The sequence below is a fragment of the Heterocephalus glaber genome, unplaced genomic scaffold (genome assembly GCF_053883595.1).
Source record: "Heterocephalus glaber isolate CG9 unplaced genomic scaffold, H.glaber_assembly_v1.0 deba00000122, whole genome shotgun sequence".
Taxonomy (NCBI): domain Eukaryota; kingdom Metazoa; phylum Chordata; class Mammalia; order Rodentia; family Bathyergidae; genus Heterocephalus; species Heterocephalus glaber.
Genome location: NW_028258138.1, coordinates 77,964,015 through 77,982,912, shown reverse-complemented (window position 1 = coordinate 77,982,912; position 18,898 = coordinate 77,964,015). Strand labels below are relative to the sequence as shown.

At 39.4% G+C, this 18,898-nt stretch overlaps 1 protein-coding gene, 1 non-coding gene and 1 pseudogene across 11 annotated transcripts in view; 1 reads left to right on the top strand and 2 right to left on the bottom strand.

Annotated features, from left to right (window-relative positions):
- Rad18 (RAD18 E3 ubiquitin protein ligase) overlaps positions 1 to 18,898 on the top strand; it is a 199,852-nt gene that overhangs the window by 97,394 nt on the left and 83,560 nt on the right. For all 10 annotated transcript variants that reach the window (XR_015453336.1, XM_087216724.1, XM_087216722.1 and 7 more), the window contains 2 exons: positions 2,001 to 2,077; positions 3,428 to 3,488. Coding sequence is in view for 9 of the 10 variants with exons in the window: in XM_087216724.1 (XP_087072850.1) it covers positions 2,001 to 2,077; positions 3,428 to 3,488 (138 nt within the window). In the remaining variant the exon portion in view is untranslated. The remainder of the gene's footprint in view (positions 1 to 2,000; positions 2,078 to 3,427; positions 3,489 to 18,898) is intronic.
- On the bottom strand, positions 6,840 to 6,912 carry Trnak-cuu (transfer RNA lysine (anticodon CUU)). Its single transcript has one exon. It is a non-coding gene; the product is annotated as a tRNA-Lys (tRNA).
- LOC101717454 (tubulinyl-Tyr carboxypeptidase 2 pseudogene) lies at positions 13,987 to 15,199 on the bottom strand (annotated as a pseudogene).

Sequence of the window (18,898 nt, the reverse complement as noted above, 5' to 3'; positions counted from 1 at the left end):
CAAGAGGACCTTCTCTGTTACTCTGATGATGCATTACCCATCTCAGGGAGGCCCTTTGAATCTGGGCATTGAGGTGGGGCTCCTCTCCCAGTGGCAGGAGTCCTCCAGTTTGGGCACAGAGTGGGCTCCTGACCCTCCTGCAGGAATAGAGGTTGTTGTTTACTTCCCTGAGCAACAGTGGGAATTTGCCCACGTTCTGGAGAAAGGGGTTTTGCTCACTTTCCCCAGTGAGCTTTCCTCACTGGTGTAAGACTTTTGTCTGTGCATGGAGACAGATCTGGTTGGGGGTTCATATCTCTCAGGCAGTGTGTGTGTGTGTGTGTGTGTGTGTTGGGGAGTCTGTTCTTTTCTTTGCCCGGATCTGGAGGGGCACTCATTTCCACATCCCAGTTCACCAGAGAGAAACTGTGGAAAGCAGTTGGTAAATGCCCCTTGTGGCTCATCCTCCCAGTGTTTGTATACTTTTATGGTAGCCCACCTTTGGCCTTTTGCAGTTCATCAAAATGGTTAGCTGAGAGCCTCTTTCTCAGAGGTACAGTAATCCAGCCTTTATCCTGTGCACTACCCTGATCCTCTGGTGCTCGCTCCAGTACATCCTAAATAGAATTAGAGGCCTCCCTAAAAGATCTCATCCCCTAAATTGTACCCACCTCTAATACAGTTTTCTTAGTATCTTAGGAGAGAGTGTGTCAGACATTTATATCTTTAATGATACTTGCATTAATGGATTAGATAGAATGTAGATAGTTTTTTTGCTTTCCTGCTGTACCTTAACTCAGTAAGTTTGGAAAGGAGAGAAGTGCTAGGCAGTTCATGCTCCCAGAGAGAAGATTTTATTTACATTGTTTCTACGTGTTTCATAATATTAGGGAGGCAAAAGCACCTCTCAAGGCTTGGGAAACATGAGTTTTTCTTAAATTGAGGCAATGGAATTCTTAAATCATCCTCTTAAGGTGTGTGGGCTAAGATAAATGTAGTAGAGATTACTTCATGCATATGGAGAAAAATATATTGATTTTCCTGTATATCTGCTGTACAACTTAATTATCAAACTGTCCTAATGTTGTTTCATCAACCATTTATAGCCTCCTGTGAGTTACATGGAAGCAAATTCTAGACATAATTATGTAACCGTGTAGATCCTTGTACCAGGCCTTCTGTACTTTAGTTTTCATTGATTGGCTTTGGATCCAGAAAGACAGCATTTGCAAATTCTGAACTGTTTGCATTCAAAGGCATTTAGTGTGTGTCAGTATATATTCCAGACCTCTTTGATAGCTGTTTTGTAGCTGTATCTACTACAAAGATGCCTGAGGCAAGAGCATTTCTTCCTGGTATTTATAGACCTTGCTCTCTCCTTGTACCACATTTAATGTATTAGACTTTGATCAGGTGTCCTTAGGTAATTGAATTCACAGTGATCAGTTAATTTTTATATTCCATTTGGACTATTGTTTATTCCTATGTGTTCAGAAGAGAAGACAAAATTACTTTATTTTTCTTCTGGTTACATTTCAGATGTGTATATTCAATGTGTATGTTCATTGTTTTAACTCCATGTTTGTTGTCATTTCTTTCTTTTTTTGTTGTTTTTGTTTGGTTCTTTTTGGTATTGGGGATTGAATCCAAAGCGTCACACGTACTAGGCAAGTGCTTTGCTACTACACTTCATCCACATCCCTTTTTACTTTTTAAATTTTGATACAAGGCCTCGCTAAGTTGTCCAGGCTGGGCTTGAACTTAAGATCTTCCTGCCTCAACCTTCTGATTAACTATGATTATAGGTGTGTGCCACCATGCCTGGCTCCATGTTCTTATTTTTTTTTAACTTATTGTAAAATGATATTAGACTTTAGAGAAAAATTACAAAGCTAGGAGGAGTTCCCATATATCCATTACCCATCTTCCTTTACTTTCCACAGCATACATAGCCATAGTACAGTGACCATATAATACAAAACCATGTAGTGAACAGTGGTTATATGTTCTTAATTTAACAGCTGCTGAGATAGTCGAAGAAATTGAAAACATGGAGAAGACCAGGATGCGTCTTGAAGCAAGTAAACTCAATGAAAGTGTATGTTGATGATCCTTTTCAGTATCTGGATAGAAATGAAGGAAAGAAAAATGTAATAGTCTACCAAAATTACAGCCAGCTAGTATTAAATCTGTTTAGTAGGAAATGTACTAGGACACATTTCTCTTTAGAATATTATGATTTATTTGCAGCTCACTCTTAACACAGTTTTCAGTCATAGTTAGCAGACTTGCAGCACAAAATGCAACACCCAGGTAGAGTTTGTTCAGGAGCTAGAGTCCTTTAGGGTGAGCCTGTGACTTTGCATCGGGGAGCTTTGATACTGGTCCTTTGTCTGATGGTTGAGTTTGGTAAATTATTTAATCTGGGGCCTTAGAGACTTCATCTGTAATACTAAGGAGCCTGAGCTGCATAACCCTAAGATCCTTTGTAGCTCTGGTATTCTATACTTCTGTGGTCAACTATAGTTAATGGGGATATTGGGCTGGGGATTTAGCTCAGTGGTTCTGCCACCTGCCTTGCAAGCGCAAGGTCCTGAGTTTGATCCCCGGTACAAAAAAAAAAATTTTATGGGACTATTGAGTAATTATAAAAGTTATGAAGATTTTACTGAGTTGTTAAGGGAGTCAGAGACCCAAAATTCTTCAATGTTGCTTTCTTCTAACTTGATGACCCAAAATTTGAAGAAAGGATTTCAAGGAATGAAATAGTCATTGTGTCATATGACACTGCAGGAAGCATTTTGGGTTCTCCAATGTGTTTGTAAGGAAACCAGTTACTTTGGGAAGTAAGTTTATAACCAGGCGATAGAGAAAAAGGATTTCTCTTGACTTTGTCATTGCCTGTGTGCTAAGGGTAAGATGGAGTGGGACTATCATAAATTATGTAGTTAGATTACTTGTCTTGTAAGTCTGAGATTTTAAAAGGTGGAATTATAAATTTAACACACTAACACTTGTATTATTGCTTTTTTTTTTCTATATGACTTCTCTAATATGACCTGGAGAATTTATGTGGAAAAGAGAGAAGGCAGATATATATACCTTATCACTGATCAACTAATGTCTTCAGCCTTTAAATTCTAGGTATTACCTGTTACATCAATGAATGTAGAAAATGAGATATAAAAATAGGAAATCTAATGGATTGTTTTGTTAATACTTTACATATTATAATGAAATCAATGTTGCATTTTTTACTGATGAGAAAAAAAGGGTAAATGTATACTATTTATGATAATCATAGGAAGCATTCCTAGATCTATAGAAAATAGATAAAGGATTATTCTCCATTATAAATACTCACATTTGAGATTCCTATGTTCTCACTATTAACTTCCATTTTTGTCATTTTAGGTGGAATTTTAAATATTTTTCTTGATTATTTTAGGCTATGGTTTTTACAAAGGACCAAACAGAAGAGGAAATAGATGAAATTCACAGTAAATATCGTAAGTTGTACAATGGTTTTTTATTTGCAAAGAACTTGGGTTGCTGTTTTGCATTTTAATTTTTTAAAAAATGTTTTGTATTAGTGTTTGATATAAACTTTTGTTAATATTACTTCAGAGACCAAAGTTTAGTTGAATATTTAATCAGGCAGTAACTTATTTTTGTACTGTATTCACCTGCTTTTTTTTTTTTTTTTTTTTGGTATCGGGGATTGAACTCGGGTCCTTCCCCTCACCTGCTTTTTGATTTGTGACTAACATGCTTTGAGCTTATCACAAGCACTTTGCAGATGTTAATTAGTTCTCTGAAAGTATCTCCATAAGAAGACGAGATTAAAATGAGACATTCCTCACTCCATCTTATCCTCCGGCCTTCAAAAACAATTTTTCTGTAAGGAATTTCAATACTGTGGTAGCTTTTGCAAATTTGTACTAAAAATACTTCTCGTTTTATTGTTCCTAAACTCCAACTTTATCACCACCTTTTTGTTAAATGGTGTTTGTAGAGATCTTTTCTAGGGCTAACTAATACCTTTCTGGTTTATCAGTTGGGTAGCTGTTATTCATTGTTTACTTGGTTGGTTTTTAATTTACATTTAAGTTCCTGGTGAACAACAGGTAGGTAATAAATGTTGATTAAGTAAGTATACTCAGTCAGGATATGTTATAGTTGTGCTCACAGAAGTTTTTCTTTTTTAATTCTTATGTTCTAAAGGGCAGATGCAGCATGCTGTGGGTGGGAGGGAGGCAGCAGTGCATGTGCAGTAGTTGTTTAGTGACAGCCTGTGCCTTGCTAGGGCAGGAGTCAGAGCATTTATGTGCATGGGTTCCTGAGTATGACAAGAATGTGTTTGATCAACTGTCGGAAGTCAGGGTGATTCTTTAAAGTGGAGATAGAAAAGAATATCAAATAATCATTGAGTTGGCAAAAGTAAGGCCTGAAGAAGTGATGAGACAAGAACATTTTGTATTGAGAAAAAGTAATTTAATTAGAAGGATGTTTCTAACAATTATGCTATTACAATTGGATTAGGTACAGTACAAAATATGTACAAATATTTATTGCACAATTTAGCTATCTTAAAAAATGTATAGCTTTACTAAATAGGTCATGTTAAATTAACACATTTAGCTCTACAGTATACCTCAATGCACGCTTTTTTTTAAACCTGTGGGTGTTTCAGGGCCGGGGATTTAGCTCAGTGGTTTTGCTGCCTGCTGTGCAAGTGCAAGGACCCGAGTTCAATCCCCACTACCCCCCCCAAAAAAAACCTTTGGGTGTTTCATAAAGGTTAAATGCTTAGCCTTACATTTTAATCATACATTTTGATTTAGAATGGCCAGGTATGGTGGCACATGCTTGTTAATCCCAGCACTCAGGAGGCTGAGGCAGCAAGATCACTGCAAGTTTGGGGCCAGAATGAACTATGCAGTGAGATCCTGTCTCAGAAAATATTTTAATTTAGTGTAGGGATCCAAACACATGTACTATTGCTATATCTTATTGTAAACATTTTTATTAATGTTTTACTTGCATGCAGTTTTTAAAAGACTACTTATCTCTATGAGGCTTATTATAAAAGGGCAGTTTCCTGCCTGTTCTACCAATAACCTGTCTCTGTTCCCATAAGGTAACGACTGTGAAGCCTTTTGCCTTTTCTTGTGGTTATCATCTTCTATTTGCAAAAAAGATTAGTGTTTCTGATACTTCTTGGAAACTTTCAGTTTTACCTGTAAATATTGATTTCCTAATATGAAAAATGTGAAGACTTAGCTTTTTCATACATCCATACCTCTCTGCCTCCCTTTCATCCTCTGAATATAATTAGGTCATATTTTATAAGATTAGTATTTAGTTAGATACATTATTAAGCCAGACTATATATGAGATATTAGAGATATAGATATAATTCCTTTCTGGAAAATATCCTGTTTTTCTTATAATTAATAATTGTCATTCGTGTCATGTGAGACAGTATATGAAGGTTCAGTGACTTGTGTAGTAAAAATAGTTTACCAGTAGACAAATAACTTAGAAAATATGAGTTTATTTAGTCAGGGTAGCTGTCAAGAGAGACAGCAGGAAATTTACCAAAGAGTCACATTGAGAGATTGGGGTTTTTAATCAGGATTTGAGGATAAAGAAAAATGGTTTAGGCATCAAATGTGATTATCTAAGGAATGTCTTTTTCTGGATCATTTAGTACCTTGCAGATATTCCTTGAGTACCTGTATTGTGCTAAAGTTATGTTTATAGTTGTAATTTCGACAAGATCCTTTCCTCTGGCTTATAGAAGGCCTTTAGCTGTGGGTAAGAAGCTGATAAGGAGGTCTACACATATCTTTTAGAGAAGATGGATCAAGACTCATTGGGAGAAATGAATGGGCCTTATATCTAAAGGTATGTTGCTGTCTTGTGATCACCTTCAGAACTAGATGGCTTTAACAGGAGTTCAGCTGTTAGAGGTTTTAACCCTTTTGTTGCCAGTGGGCAGCACTGCAGTTCATTTGTTAATTTTCTATTGCCCACCATTAATATATCTTTGAACTTTCCATCACTTTCTAACACAGTTAAACACATCAATACTATACTACCATTATTATTTGGGAACAATTTTCTGGAGCAACCCCAGTCTACACTGTTTGCCTAAGAATAGGCCTCTTGCATGGCTGCTGTCTTGGAATTTCTTTTCAATCCCCTGCAGATTATCCTCTTCTCCCTTCTATTATAGTTCACTTATTCCGTGATTCAGAGCTGCCTCTTCACTTTCCTTATTTTAGTGAAATACTGTTGGGAGCAATGCTACATAATTCTAGGGAAAAATCATTTGAGTAGGCCTAGTTCTCTTGCCTACAGCCCAGCTACAGAATAACTCCAGTTTGGCCTCCGGTCACAACTGAGACTTCAGTGATCCAGTGATGCTGTGATTCTCCAGGACAAGAAACATCCTGGGAGAACAAACATCTGCTCAGTTCCTCGTTGTTCTTGGACTGTTAACATCTTGTTTACCCGAGATGTACTGAACTCTCTGCAAGCCTTTTGTTACACCTTGTTTATCCCAATGTGAACTGTTGAACTCTCTGCAAGTCATTTGTTACATTTGTTTCTCCCAATGTACTGAATTCTCTGCAAGTCATTTGTTACGAGGTACTGAATAAAAGGTGTGGTAAGCTGGGGGCTTTTGTCTTTGCTGCCCAGAGCAGCACTGATCAGACCCAAAGCTCAGCTTCTTCTCAGTGTCATTTTTCTACCTTTCCTGTAATTCGCCGTTTGCTGTCTTGGCTCGCAGGAGACCAGGACTCACTGCAGAGGTTCTGGTAACATCCCCTTCCCCTCTTCCCTACATTTGGCACCCAACGTGGGGCTCGAACCCACGACCCTGAGATTAAGAGTCTCATGCTCTACCGACTGAGCTAGCCGGGCCCTTTTTTTTTTTCCGCATTGCTCCCAACAAAATACATTTTCAGGAAACTTCCTGTCAAAGGGTGTTATGGTTTACATCTAGATGTCCGTCTCAGGCCTCATAGGATCATATGTAGGACCTTTAGAAGGTGATTGGATTATGGAATCTTATAACTGACTTGGTGTTAGGAAGTGGAGTCTGATCAGAAGAGACAAGTCTCTGTAGGCATGACCTAAAAGATTATATCTTCCATCCCAGTCCCTCTCTAGATACTCTCTCCTTCCTGTCTCCCATCCTGTGAGCAGCTCTTTTCTGCCATGCCCCTCTGCCATGCCATTCTGCCTTGGAGCCAACTGACTATGTACTAAAACATCTACAAGCAGTGAGCCAAAATAAACCTTCCTTCCTTTAAGTTGTGGATGTTGGGTATCAAGTCTCAGCAATGAAAAAGTGACTAGACAGATTTTGGCACCAGAGAAATGGGGTCATTACTTTAATTCTACCTGACTGTATGGTTCACAAGCCTTTGTAACTGGCTTGGAGGAGTTTGCAAAAGTTTGGAGATGGTGGCTAGAGAGGCAACCTTAGAATGTTGTAAGCTGAATTTGATGGCAGATTCTGATCAGAACTCAGAAGACCTAAATGCTAATAAAAAAGCAGAGGGTAAAGACCAGGCTCAGGAAATTTCATTTGGGAACAGGACTCATTTGCAGCTGGACTGTAAGCCATGTGTGTTATCATCTGGCTGGAAATTTGCATTTTATTCATGTACTGAGACTTTGTGGGAAACTGAGATTAAAGGCAGTAGACTAATGAATATGGTGGAGGAAATTTCAGGGAATCCTAACATTCAGGCTGTGGGATGGGTATTGTTGGGGGTTTTTAGCCAGTTTTACATTGAGAATCAAGAACAAACTACACAGTTGAATGATTTTAAGTTTCAGTTTGCCACAAAGAAAGGAACAAGGAGAGCTTGGTTACTGATAAAATTAGCTTTGAAGAGCAGCCAAGTGTTTTGGATCAGGACAATAGGAAAAATGACTTGAGGGCATCAGAGGACTGAGCAAGACCCTTAGCATGGTAAATATTGCAAAAGTGAAAAACATTGCTTTGAAAGCCCCAGTGCACTCTACTCAGAACAAGAGTAGCCACTTGTGATTTTGTTCACAGCAGTCAGTCATTCAGGTACTTGGAGACCTCTGCAGTGATGTTACAAGGGAGCCTGGCTATTGCTTAAGCTGGCAGCAGAACGTAGCATTGTCCACATGGCACTAGTTTTACAGGCATACAGAGTGCAAGGGTTTGGGAGTCAGAGAAACTTTCACCAAAATTTCAGAAGAAGGCCTAGAAGGCCAGGCAGTGTGCCTCTGAGAAAGCAATTTGTAAAGCTGTGAAAGTGAGGCCAAAAGTGCACCAGAGACCCTAGGAAGTTGGAGAAGCCAGGAATGTGGAATGTATAAGGAAAGCTGCAGGCAATGAGTAGAGCTGTCCCAAGAGAGGAGCCATGACAGCAATGCTGCAATACTGTAGGAGCAAGGCCACTCAAGCCATTTGGAACTTGTATCTGGTCACAGCTTACCCTCAGATTTAATGTTTACTCTGCTGGATTTTGATCTTGCTTTGGTCACATTGGTTTCTGTCCCCTTATTCCTCCCTTTTAGAGGGGGAATATTTTCCCTGTATCATTGTATGTTGGCAGTGTTTAAGTCTTTTTTATTTTTACAGGGATTTATAGCTAAGAGTTTGCTTTGAGTCTTGGAGGGAACTTTAGACTTGGACTTTTCAGCAGTGTTGAAACTGTTAAAACTTTGGTGATTCTTAAACGTGGACCAGTGTATTTTGCATAAAGAAATGCACACGTCTTTTGGGGGCCAGGGGAGGAATGTTATGGTTTATATCTAGATGCCCCCTCAAGCCTCGTGGAATCATAGGTGGGACCTTTAAGCAGTGATTGGATTATAGGAGCTTATAGCTGGCTTGGTGTTAGGATATGGGGCCTGATCTGAAGAGATGGTCACTGAAGGTATGACCCAGGAGGTTATATCTCCCTTCATAGTTCCAGTTCCCTCCTTGGCTCTGTTTATTGTCTTCCATACCATGAGCAGTGTCCCCCTGTCATGCCATCTTGCCTTGTAGCCAGACGTCTATGGACTGAAACTTGAGCCAAAATAAACTTCTGTTTCTTTAAGTTGTGAGTGTTGGTATTTGTCCCAGCAATGAAGGAAATATTAAGACAGAAGGTGTATGGAGGAACATACATAATAGGAAATAATACCTTTATTACTAGTTGATAATTTGGCTGATTGTAGAATTTTATGTTGGAAAGTATTTGTTTTTGCCTACTGTCTTCCAGTATTGTTGTCCCTAACTGGTTTGTTGTTGCAATTCTTTGTCCTTCATATATTGACTTTTTTTTCTTTCTTTCTTGAATACAGTGTTCAAATTGTCAGGTTCTATCAGTCTCTGTCTTCCAAGTAGCTCCTGATTCAATGTACTTCCTCGTCTCTCTGCCACTATCCACATCATAATTACTTTCTAGTCATTTCCCATCTACCCTTGCCCCTCCTCATCCATGAATAATCAAAAGCCAAAGCTGGTTTCTAAAATTGTTAACTTTCTGATCATAATGTTCCTATTTTGCTTCCCTACTGCCATTATCAAAAATTTTTCAGTGGTTTCCTATTAGTCTGTAGAGTTGATAAAGCCTATTATTCTGTAGATCTGGACCTAATTTCTTCTATAGCCTTGGTGTTCTCTTCCCCTACTTCATATTACTCCAATCACTCTGGTTATCTTTTACCCTCTTTATCAAGTTTTTGTGCTTCAAGGCCTTTATTACCATCTTCTCTGTCTGGAATTACCCTCTTAATTGCCTTTGTGGCCCTTTCTGCACACCCAACTCTCAATCGGCCTCATTGTAATTTCCATGAGATACTGTTTGTTGCTTAATGATATTTCTGACAGTGACAGAGTGCATATATGATATTGGTTTTCCTAAGATCACAGTGAACCTGAAAAATTCCTGTTGTCTTGTGACATTGTACTTACCATTGTGTTGTAGTTACTTACAGTATTTAATACTATAATATTTAATACTATAGCCTAGGAGCAAAAGGCTATACCTAGCCTAGGTGTGTGGTAGGCTAGACCATACAGGTTTGTTCACATATACCCTTATGTTCACATAGTGATACATTTCTCAGAATGGTCTGTCCTTGACACCTAACTGTACTTATATTATTCTGTATTTTCACAGTAGTGTTGCACTTGTTCACTTCATACAATGATTACTTAATATGTGCCTTTATTGTTTCTAGTTATGTGTTTTTAATCTGTGTTGAGGCGGCCGTGACAAAGTAGAGTACCATGGACAGCATAGCTTAAGTAACAGAAATTGTCTTACAAGTCTGGAGGCTAAACATCCAAAATCAAGGTGTTAGCAGGGTTGGTTCCTTATGAGGATCTGAGAGAAGGACCTATTCGATTTCTCTCTCCTTGACTGTGGATAGCTGTTTTCTCCTTCTGTCTCTGCATATTATATTTCTTCTTGGCATGTCTCTGTCCAAATTTCTCCTTTTTATAGATATATAGTCCATTACTAGATTAAGGCTCTCACCCTGAGGACCTTATTTTAACTTGATTTCCTCTGTAACTTGATTACCTATTTCCATATGAGGCCACATTCTGAGGTACTAGAACTTAAGACTTCACATGTGAATTTTGAGAACATACAACTCAACCTCGTGACAGTGTTGTACAGCATTTTCTTACCTCATAAGTTCTGCAGTGGAGAGAATATTTCCATCTTGTTCACTGCTTGACAAAACAGTATCTGCAAACAGTCTTGCATGTAGTTAATACTCAATACACTTTTTTTTTAAGTTGCCAAGATGGTTTTATTAAAGTCCCATGCTATGTACAAACATACAAGAGATGAGAAAAACAGAAACTCAAAACATGCACTTATCTGGCACTCTCTAAAATACCATTATACAAGTGTTCATTTACTTAGAAAAATACCCACTAAAACAATCACAGTTTTTCTTAAAGATTTTAAAAAAATGTTTTGGCCAGAACAAAGTCCAAGAGAATAAACAAGACTCTGAATTGTATGTCAAAAAACTGTACAAGGTTGTACATAAAACTATAGCTTACAAAAGCCTTGGGTATAGTAAGAATATTGAATTAAGATATCCAAAGTTCTATTTACCAATAGCCATTAATAAAATCCTTATGAAATAATTGACTTAGAAAAAGTGAAATGTTCATGATTTCAGTGTATATAGAAAATACTAAATATCACTTTCTGAAATAAGGTATACTCAAAACAGCACAATTAGTCTCAATATCAAGATTTCTGTCATTCATTTAAACTTTGCATACATTGCCAATGATGGCTTAACCATAAAATTTCTTACATAATTACTTTAAAAAACTAGATTCAAATTAATTCATATTTTTTAAAAATCTTTTGAATTGCAGCCAATCTTAAAATCAGTTTGGGGAAATAAAATACATTGGTTTTCTTATTTAGTTGGGTCATTTTTTAAAAATTAAGTTTATTGGGACATTTTAGGTATACAATATGATGACATTCATCATTGGGAATTTATACCTTTACATGACATATCTTGGTCTCCTGGGTCATTTTTGAGTTGTTGGGGTTTTTTTCTTTTATCCTATAATACTTTAATTGTACTACTGTATTAGAATTTAGGAGTTTGGTAACTTTCCTATATCTTGTAGAAATTAGTATTCTATAGGCAGTAGAAACAGAATAACAACTAAGAACATTTTAAATGAATTTTCATGTTTCTGTGACTAACCCTTGCTTTGGGAACATAAATCTAAAAATCAAGGCATGTTGAAGAAATTAGGTTACTAATTAAACATTAGGCCAGTTGGCAATTTTAAGGCTTATATATCAGCATATAAGCAATAGTTTTATATTCCTATTCTTTTTTTCTTATAGGAAACAGGAAGCCATGCAAATAGTTGACCTGTGTCTAAGGGGATGGTCCTTAAGTAATGCTTGGCAAATTCTATTCCACGCTCTTAGAATGGTTGCAGTGTTTTCAATAATGTACTGACTGATCTAATAAAGTTGCAGATGGATTAAAAAAATATATACATGAGTAAGTCATTACTGTCTCAGAATAAGAAATGATTCACTGTTACTTTGAAAATCTAAATACATGTGGGGCTGGGGATTTAGCTCAGTGGTTCCACCACCTGCCTCACAAGCCCAAGGACCCGAGCTCAATCCCCAGTACCAAAAAAGAAAGAAAATCTAAATACATGTGACTGTGAGGCCACAAATGTGCCTGGTTTACTGTGTGGAGATAGATGAAAGTGACTTTGTTGGTGCTTGGGATGGAACCTAGGACCCTCTGCATGCTAAGCACAAGCTGTGCCACTGAGCTATATCTCCAATCCTAATAACTTTAAACTAACTGATTATTAAAATAACTGGGGTTTTTTCCCCCAGTACCGGGGATCAAACTCAGAACCTTGCACCTTCGAGGCAGGCACAGTGCCACTGAGCCAAATCCTGGGCCCCTACTTTTTGCTTTTTTGAGACAGGGTCTCACTATGTAGTTCAGGCTGGCCTTGAACTCACTATGGAATGTAGGCTGGCCTCGAACTCATGATGATCCTCCTGCCTCAGCTTCCCAAGTGCTGGGATTACAGGCATACACCACCATGCCTGGCTAATAGTCTTCTTGAAGTTAGTGATTAAGTTCAGAATTTTTAAGTTAAACTGCATTTTAGTCTAGGTGAGATGTATGGCTTCCTTTGTCAGGAAAATAGTACTTTCATTAATAATGCTGATTTGTACAGTAAAGTGAGCACTGGTGCACACAGCTGAAGGATGAAGTCTTTTTGCTTTCCTCATCACCTCCAGATTGTCAGAGAGCGGGTTCTTATTACTTTCCTATAGCCACCTTGAGCCAAAGAAATCCAGAGAAGTAACTGAGACTGAAATAACACTTTCGTTCACTAGCAGACTTCATTTAAGTCTGTGGTTGGCCTCCTGAGTTGGCATGACTGCTGAGATAGAAACAAATGAGACAGAAGGTCTACTCTAGGTGTGTGGGACACAGACTGCTTGTCCTTAAGAGTCACCTTGTCTGCAGCCAGAAGCTGCACCATAACCAAGACACGCAGGCTCCAGGGACAGGTCGCACTGGAAAATGGAGCACTGTACCAAAAGACTTCATTAAAAAAAAAATTCTGCTTCTCCAACATATGTTTTCCAATACTTCCTAAATGTCGTAAGTATGGTACCTAAAAGCAAGGAACTGGAAAATAACCACATCTGGCCTTAATATAAGACATCAGAACACATGTTTAATGACAGCAAGTCCTTCAGAATCAGAGCCTGACTCGAGTTTAAAAATCACATCAAGTGTGAACAGAAAGGTTACCTGGTTTTCAAGACCTGCTGCTGCTTTGCTCCTGGCCTCTCTGCCTTTCTGAGTGTTTTTATGTCTGAGGTAATTGCAACACTGCTGAGCCTGCATAATAAGTGTGTGACCTCTTGTGCTTTTTGCTGGACTCTGCAAAGTTTAAATGTTAGTGACAGAACACAGACTAGCCTCCAAATGTGCTTGTTTTTTAAGAATAGCAATTGCCATCAGTGAATGCTTTAAAAAAGAATAAGAAGTAACTCCAAGATCCTAAAAATGGTTTCCCGTATCGCCAAAAGAATTTCAGGGTTTTGTAAAACGCTTGCATATAATACCTTAAATTTCATCACGTGTGTGGACCAGGAAAATACTCCAAACTTGTGAAAATCCCCATGGGAAACAGTAGGGAAACAATACAAATAGAATATAAAAAACCAAAACGCCATTGAGTTTGCATATCTGATGTAAAAATGCTGAGGTAATATTAACTGCTTAAAAAAATCCACCCATCTTTGCTTCTGTTATTGCTGAAAAAGACTAATACTGACTGAGTGATCTTACTATACCAAAAGTGGGAGAGAGGACTGCATGACATTTGCTACTGGTGAGGCATAATGTTCAAAGCAAGTAAAAGAAAGTAAATGAAAAAGTATAAAACTACAGTTAATGTTTGTTATCCTTAAGATATGGAGTGACAGAGACAGTCCAACGTCTGTGGGGTTTATTCTTTAGCCTTTTCATGGTTGCCTCTTTGGGAGTTTTAAAGCTAATTGTTCCCACCCACTCAGGTTCTATTTTCAGGTGAATCCTTAGAAATAAATTTCACAGGTTCTTAATAAATAGTTTCAGTTCCTCCTGAAGATGCTGGGTAAAGTGCAGAGTGAAGCACCACAAAACCCTCTTGCTGGCCGCTGTGGCTTGACTAGATTCGGATCTGATAACCCACTTCATTCAGGGTGCTGAGATTCACCTTCTTCTCAGGCAGGGCAGGCCACTCGTCTTGCTGGCCGAACCTTCTCGGGGGACTTGTCGGTCTCCTTCGAGCCGACAGGAATTTCCCCCAGCTTCTCACCTGGGTCGGAGAAGGGGCACTTGAAGGCTTCAAGATCTTCATCCTCAAATCCCTGGCATATTTCTCCAGCTCCTCCTTATGTCGGCCCTCAGCATCTTTGAGACATTGAGAACCAGCTGCTTCCATTCAATGGGTTGGAAGCTATAAGGCTCATGGGGGACATAGAGCCCAATCTTGACCTTCTTGATTGTGTGCAGGTACTTCTTGTAGGAGTCTTCACAGTCAAAGACAAGGTCACTGGGAGTCCAAAAGGCCAGTGGCTTGTCCATCAGCTCAGCCCTTTGGCTCATGCCCAGTGAGCCGTAGCGGCCATTGCAGTATATTCCCAGCACAACATGGTGAAAGTAATTTCCTGAGAAGTAGGTTTTAAAGCTGTTGGGGAATCACTCAATGGAAGGCTGCCCATTGGTTAAGTATATGCCCAGGATGACAGCTTCAAGGCATTTGATAGGCAAGGACTCTCGGGTCATTTCCTTCGCTGTTTCCATTAACTCACTCGGTGGTCTCATTTTCCTAATTTCAAAGAACTGGGTCCCCGTGTGATTATATTGTGTGTCTTCATGTAATTCTAGATCCCCTGGAGCCAGTCTGGGATCGTTATGGACAGCCTGTAGTTTGGGACCTGGGGTACTGAAGGCTTTGCCAAGAAGGCGGCGTCCCGGATGGCCCCCACCACCTCTCCGGCCTTGGGGTGCACCTTGGCCACGTGCATCCACATGCGCTCCCAGGTGTGGCTGTCCATGGGGAAGCCGCTCTTGTTCACGTGGAACAGCACCCCACCGTCTCTGTCCTCCTCCTCCTCCTCCTCCTCCTCCTCCTCCTCCTCCGAGCCCCCGCTGGTGGCGAGGCTCATGGCCGCGCGTGGCTGCTCCGGGACCTTTGGCGCTTTTGGGGTGGGGGCAGCAGTGAGTGTTGGCCGCCGCCGAGGCAGTCGTGGTGGGGTGTGGGCATGAGGCGGGGGGCGCAGGGCGTGGGTGTGGGATCAGCGCCCCGTGCGCTTGGCCTTCTCCATGCCGCCAGTGCCACAGGACGCGCCGAGGGGGAGTGCGGGAGGGCTCCAGCTCACGGCCGGGCCTGGGGCCCCCGCGCTTCATTGCGGCCGACCCTCTCCGGGTCGCGGGCGGCGGAGGTTGCTGCTGCCCGGCCCTGGGCTGACTCTGCTGGGCCTGCGGCAGCCAGCCCCTCATCCCAAGTCCCCAGTACTCAATATACTTTGAACAAGTGAATGAACAGAATGAGAGAGGCAACACAGTTTTTATCAGAATCTCTAAAGCTTGTGAAAAAAAATAGAGTAAGACATTCCCCAAACATTCCCCACATCTCTCACTATTCTAATTTACTTTTCTTTTGAAAAAAAAAACTAACCTTGCATCTATCTTCTAAGCTATTAGCCATGCTTCAGCTCTTTCATCTCTTCTACTCATGTAGACTTTATTTCTACTCATTTCTGCTTTGTTACTTTTACAAAAATATATAGAAAGCCCAATTGTTGAATATGTGTATATATTCTATGTCAGGAGTTCCATACAAGTTATTTTAATAATCTTCCCCCCTCTCTTTTTGGTGGTGCAGGGGATTGAACCCAGAACCTCATACATGCCAGACAAGTGCTCTACCCTGAGCTACACCCTAAGCCCAAATTCTTTTAACAGAGTTTAGTTTATTCCTTTGTTAGGTCATCCATTAATTCAGTAAATCTTCATTGAACATCTACTATATGCCCAGTAGCATTTCAGGTACTGAGTATGTAGCAGTGAACAAGCTACATAGGGTCTGTTCACTTGTGGAGCTTACTTTCTAGCAGCAAAGAAGCACCTGATAACAACTGTAGGTGACAACTGCAATGAAGAAAATAAAATAGGATAATTTGATAGAAATTATGGGAAGTATTGGATAAGGTAGCCAGACAAAGACTTTTCTTGAGTTAACATTTGAGAAGAACTTGATGAAAATTAAATAAAATAAAGAGAAAACCATTCAGAGAGGTAGAAAATAATAAGAGTATCCAAGACCAGAACATCAAGACCAGGGTCCCTAGAGAATAAAGGAGCTGGTGAGGCTAAAGATAATGATAGCTTTTGAGTAGAGAATAAATTACAAAGGGTTTGAAATTGTAAGAAAGCCAGTCTTAAGGCTTTTTAGTCAGGAAATGTTTATTGATCACAAATTACTGATCTTTCAGTGTTCTAGGCATTGGGAATATAACATTAAGCAAACAATTTCTGACCACGTGGAGCTTCCATTCTTATGGGGAATAGGCAGTAGATAAACAAGTAATGTGGAGAGTAGCAGACAGTGCTGCCACCAAGGCGCAAGTGCATAAGTCCGGGAGCCCTGAGGGAGCAAGGCTTTTGTGCTAAAGCAACCCAGGGATATGACCTGGTCCAGAGGTGCAGGGATATGACCTGGTCCAGAGGTACAGCAATATGGAAGTAGAATGGGATATTCAGAGGTGACTTTCAAAGACAAACCCGTAGTATTTGCTAATGAGTTTACTATAAGGAACGATTGAAAGAGGAACCAAGAGTGATTCCTACAGTTTTCCTTTAAGAAATGGGGAAAATGGTAGTGTATTTACTGAGGTAGAGGAAAGGGGTGGGTTGTGGAGGGTAAAGGGAATCAGATGTGTTTTGCCTTTGTAGTTTTGGTTTCTGTTTATTTTCTTTGCATTTTAGACTTTTATTTATATTCTTTTTTCTAGTTTTGGATTCTTATTGGATATCCAAATGAAAAAGAGAATTAGACATGAATATTTGAATCTACCTAATAAAAAATGTTTTGCGTTACAAGTAGTATTTAAAATTGTGAATATAGGTAAGGTTACCTGGAAGAAGAGAAGATCTAAGGCTCTGTCCCCCTGCTTACCAGCTTTGAGATTAACTGCCCTCACTTCTCTTGGCCTCTTTATACTTTGAAAAATTATCAAAGACACCAAAAAGCTTTTGTTTATGTTGGTCATATCTATTGATATGTATCACATGATTACTTAAAACTTCTGGCCAAGATGTGATAACTAGAACCCAATTTACCCTTTTGCCTGAAACAAGCAAATAAATGGACAAACGTGAAACAGCAATTTTGAAGGCATGGCTGTTTGGCAACAAGAGACAGGCGTCCCTGAGAGATGGGGGAAATTTGATGAGTCTTACTGCAGAATTTCTAGCCCATGATGCTAGCAGGGTGGTTCTAGGCAGAGCCTGGGGACTCTGGCTTAGGGAGAATGAGCTGAGAGGCCAGAGAAACCAAGGGAGCCCAAGTTTGCAGGATAAAGTACTGAGAGGCTGGAGTGGCTCAGGGAACACTCGGGGTCTACAAAACATTCACCTCAAGTGCTCCTATAGCATAAACATTATGGTATATGACCATAGTGAGTTAGAAATCAACAAAGCCTTGGAAAATTGCCAAATATTTGGAAATTAAATCACATACTTCCAAATAACCTGTGAGTCAAAGAAAAAATTATAACCAAGAAACTTTAAAAATATTTAACTCATTTAGAAATAACATTTTCATAAAAAGTAATTGTTTCCCCTCCCTCCAAAAAATAGAAGTAAATTCAGATTTCTGCCTACTCTTAACCCAGATGGAATAACAGAGATTATTTACTTTCCTCCATTAAATAAATGGAAGACCATATGAAGTGTCTAGAGTAATGGTTTTTTAGACATTGGAAAACAGCACAAGAATATGATCCCTGAGAGAGAAGAAACAAAAAAATGATAAACTCTGCAGTTCCAGCAACAGTTTTTGGGCCCGTGCTGGGGAAACCCAAACAACCTGATAGTATCCTTGAGCAGAAATCAAAGTTCCTGGAGGCCAAGAAATCAAGAATTTGTGCAAGGGAGGACCAGGAAAGAGGGATCTGTGGAGTGAAGATGGCCCTAAAGATCTGTAGAAGGATCCTTGTGAGTCTTTGGCTGTCTGGCAGTCTGCACTAGAATGAAAGGAAACTACTTGAGATCAGAGAAAGGCTCTTGAAAGGATTAAGCAGAACAGTTTCTGGAGGTTACACAAGACATGGAATAGTTTGAATTACCACCAGCCAGAGTACAAAAACTTCATAATATAAGTGCTCTCCAAAGAGTTTGCCTAAGTAACAGAGCTAAATTACTTTAGAGTCAGATAATACATAATTTAGGCTTTGCAGGCTACACATATTGTCTTCTATATCTTGTTTGTTTTAAAATGTAAAAACCATTCTTAACTAGAGAGCCATAACAAATAGGTCCTGGGTTGGATTTGACCAATGGGCTATTTGATGACACCTACTCTAGACTAAAGGCTACTGTAATCTTTCCTAATAAAAAAAGTTATTTTATTTTATTTGTTGTTGTTTTTTTAAAGCTATTTTAAAGAGATTTCATTAAAGATTTCACAGCAAAACTGAGCAGAAAGTACAAGGAATTCCTATATTCCCTTTGCTGTTCCCCGTGTATAGCTTATGCTGCTATCAACATCCTGTACAAAAGAGGCCGGTGCTGACACAGTTACCATGGTGAAATCTGGTTTACAGTAGGGTTTGCT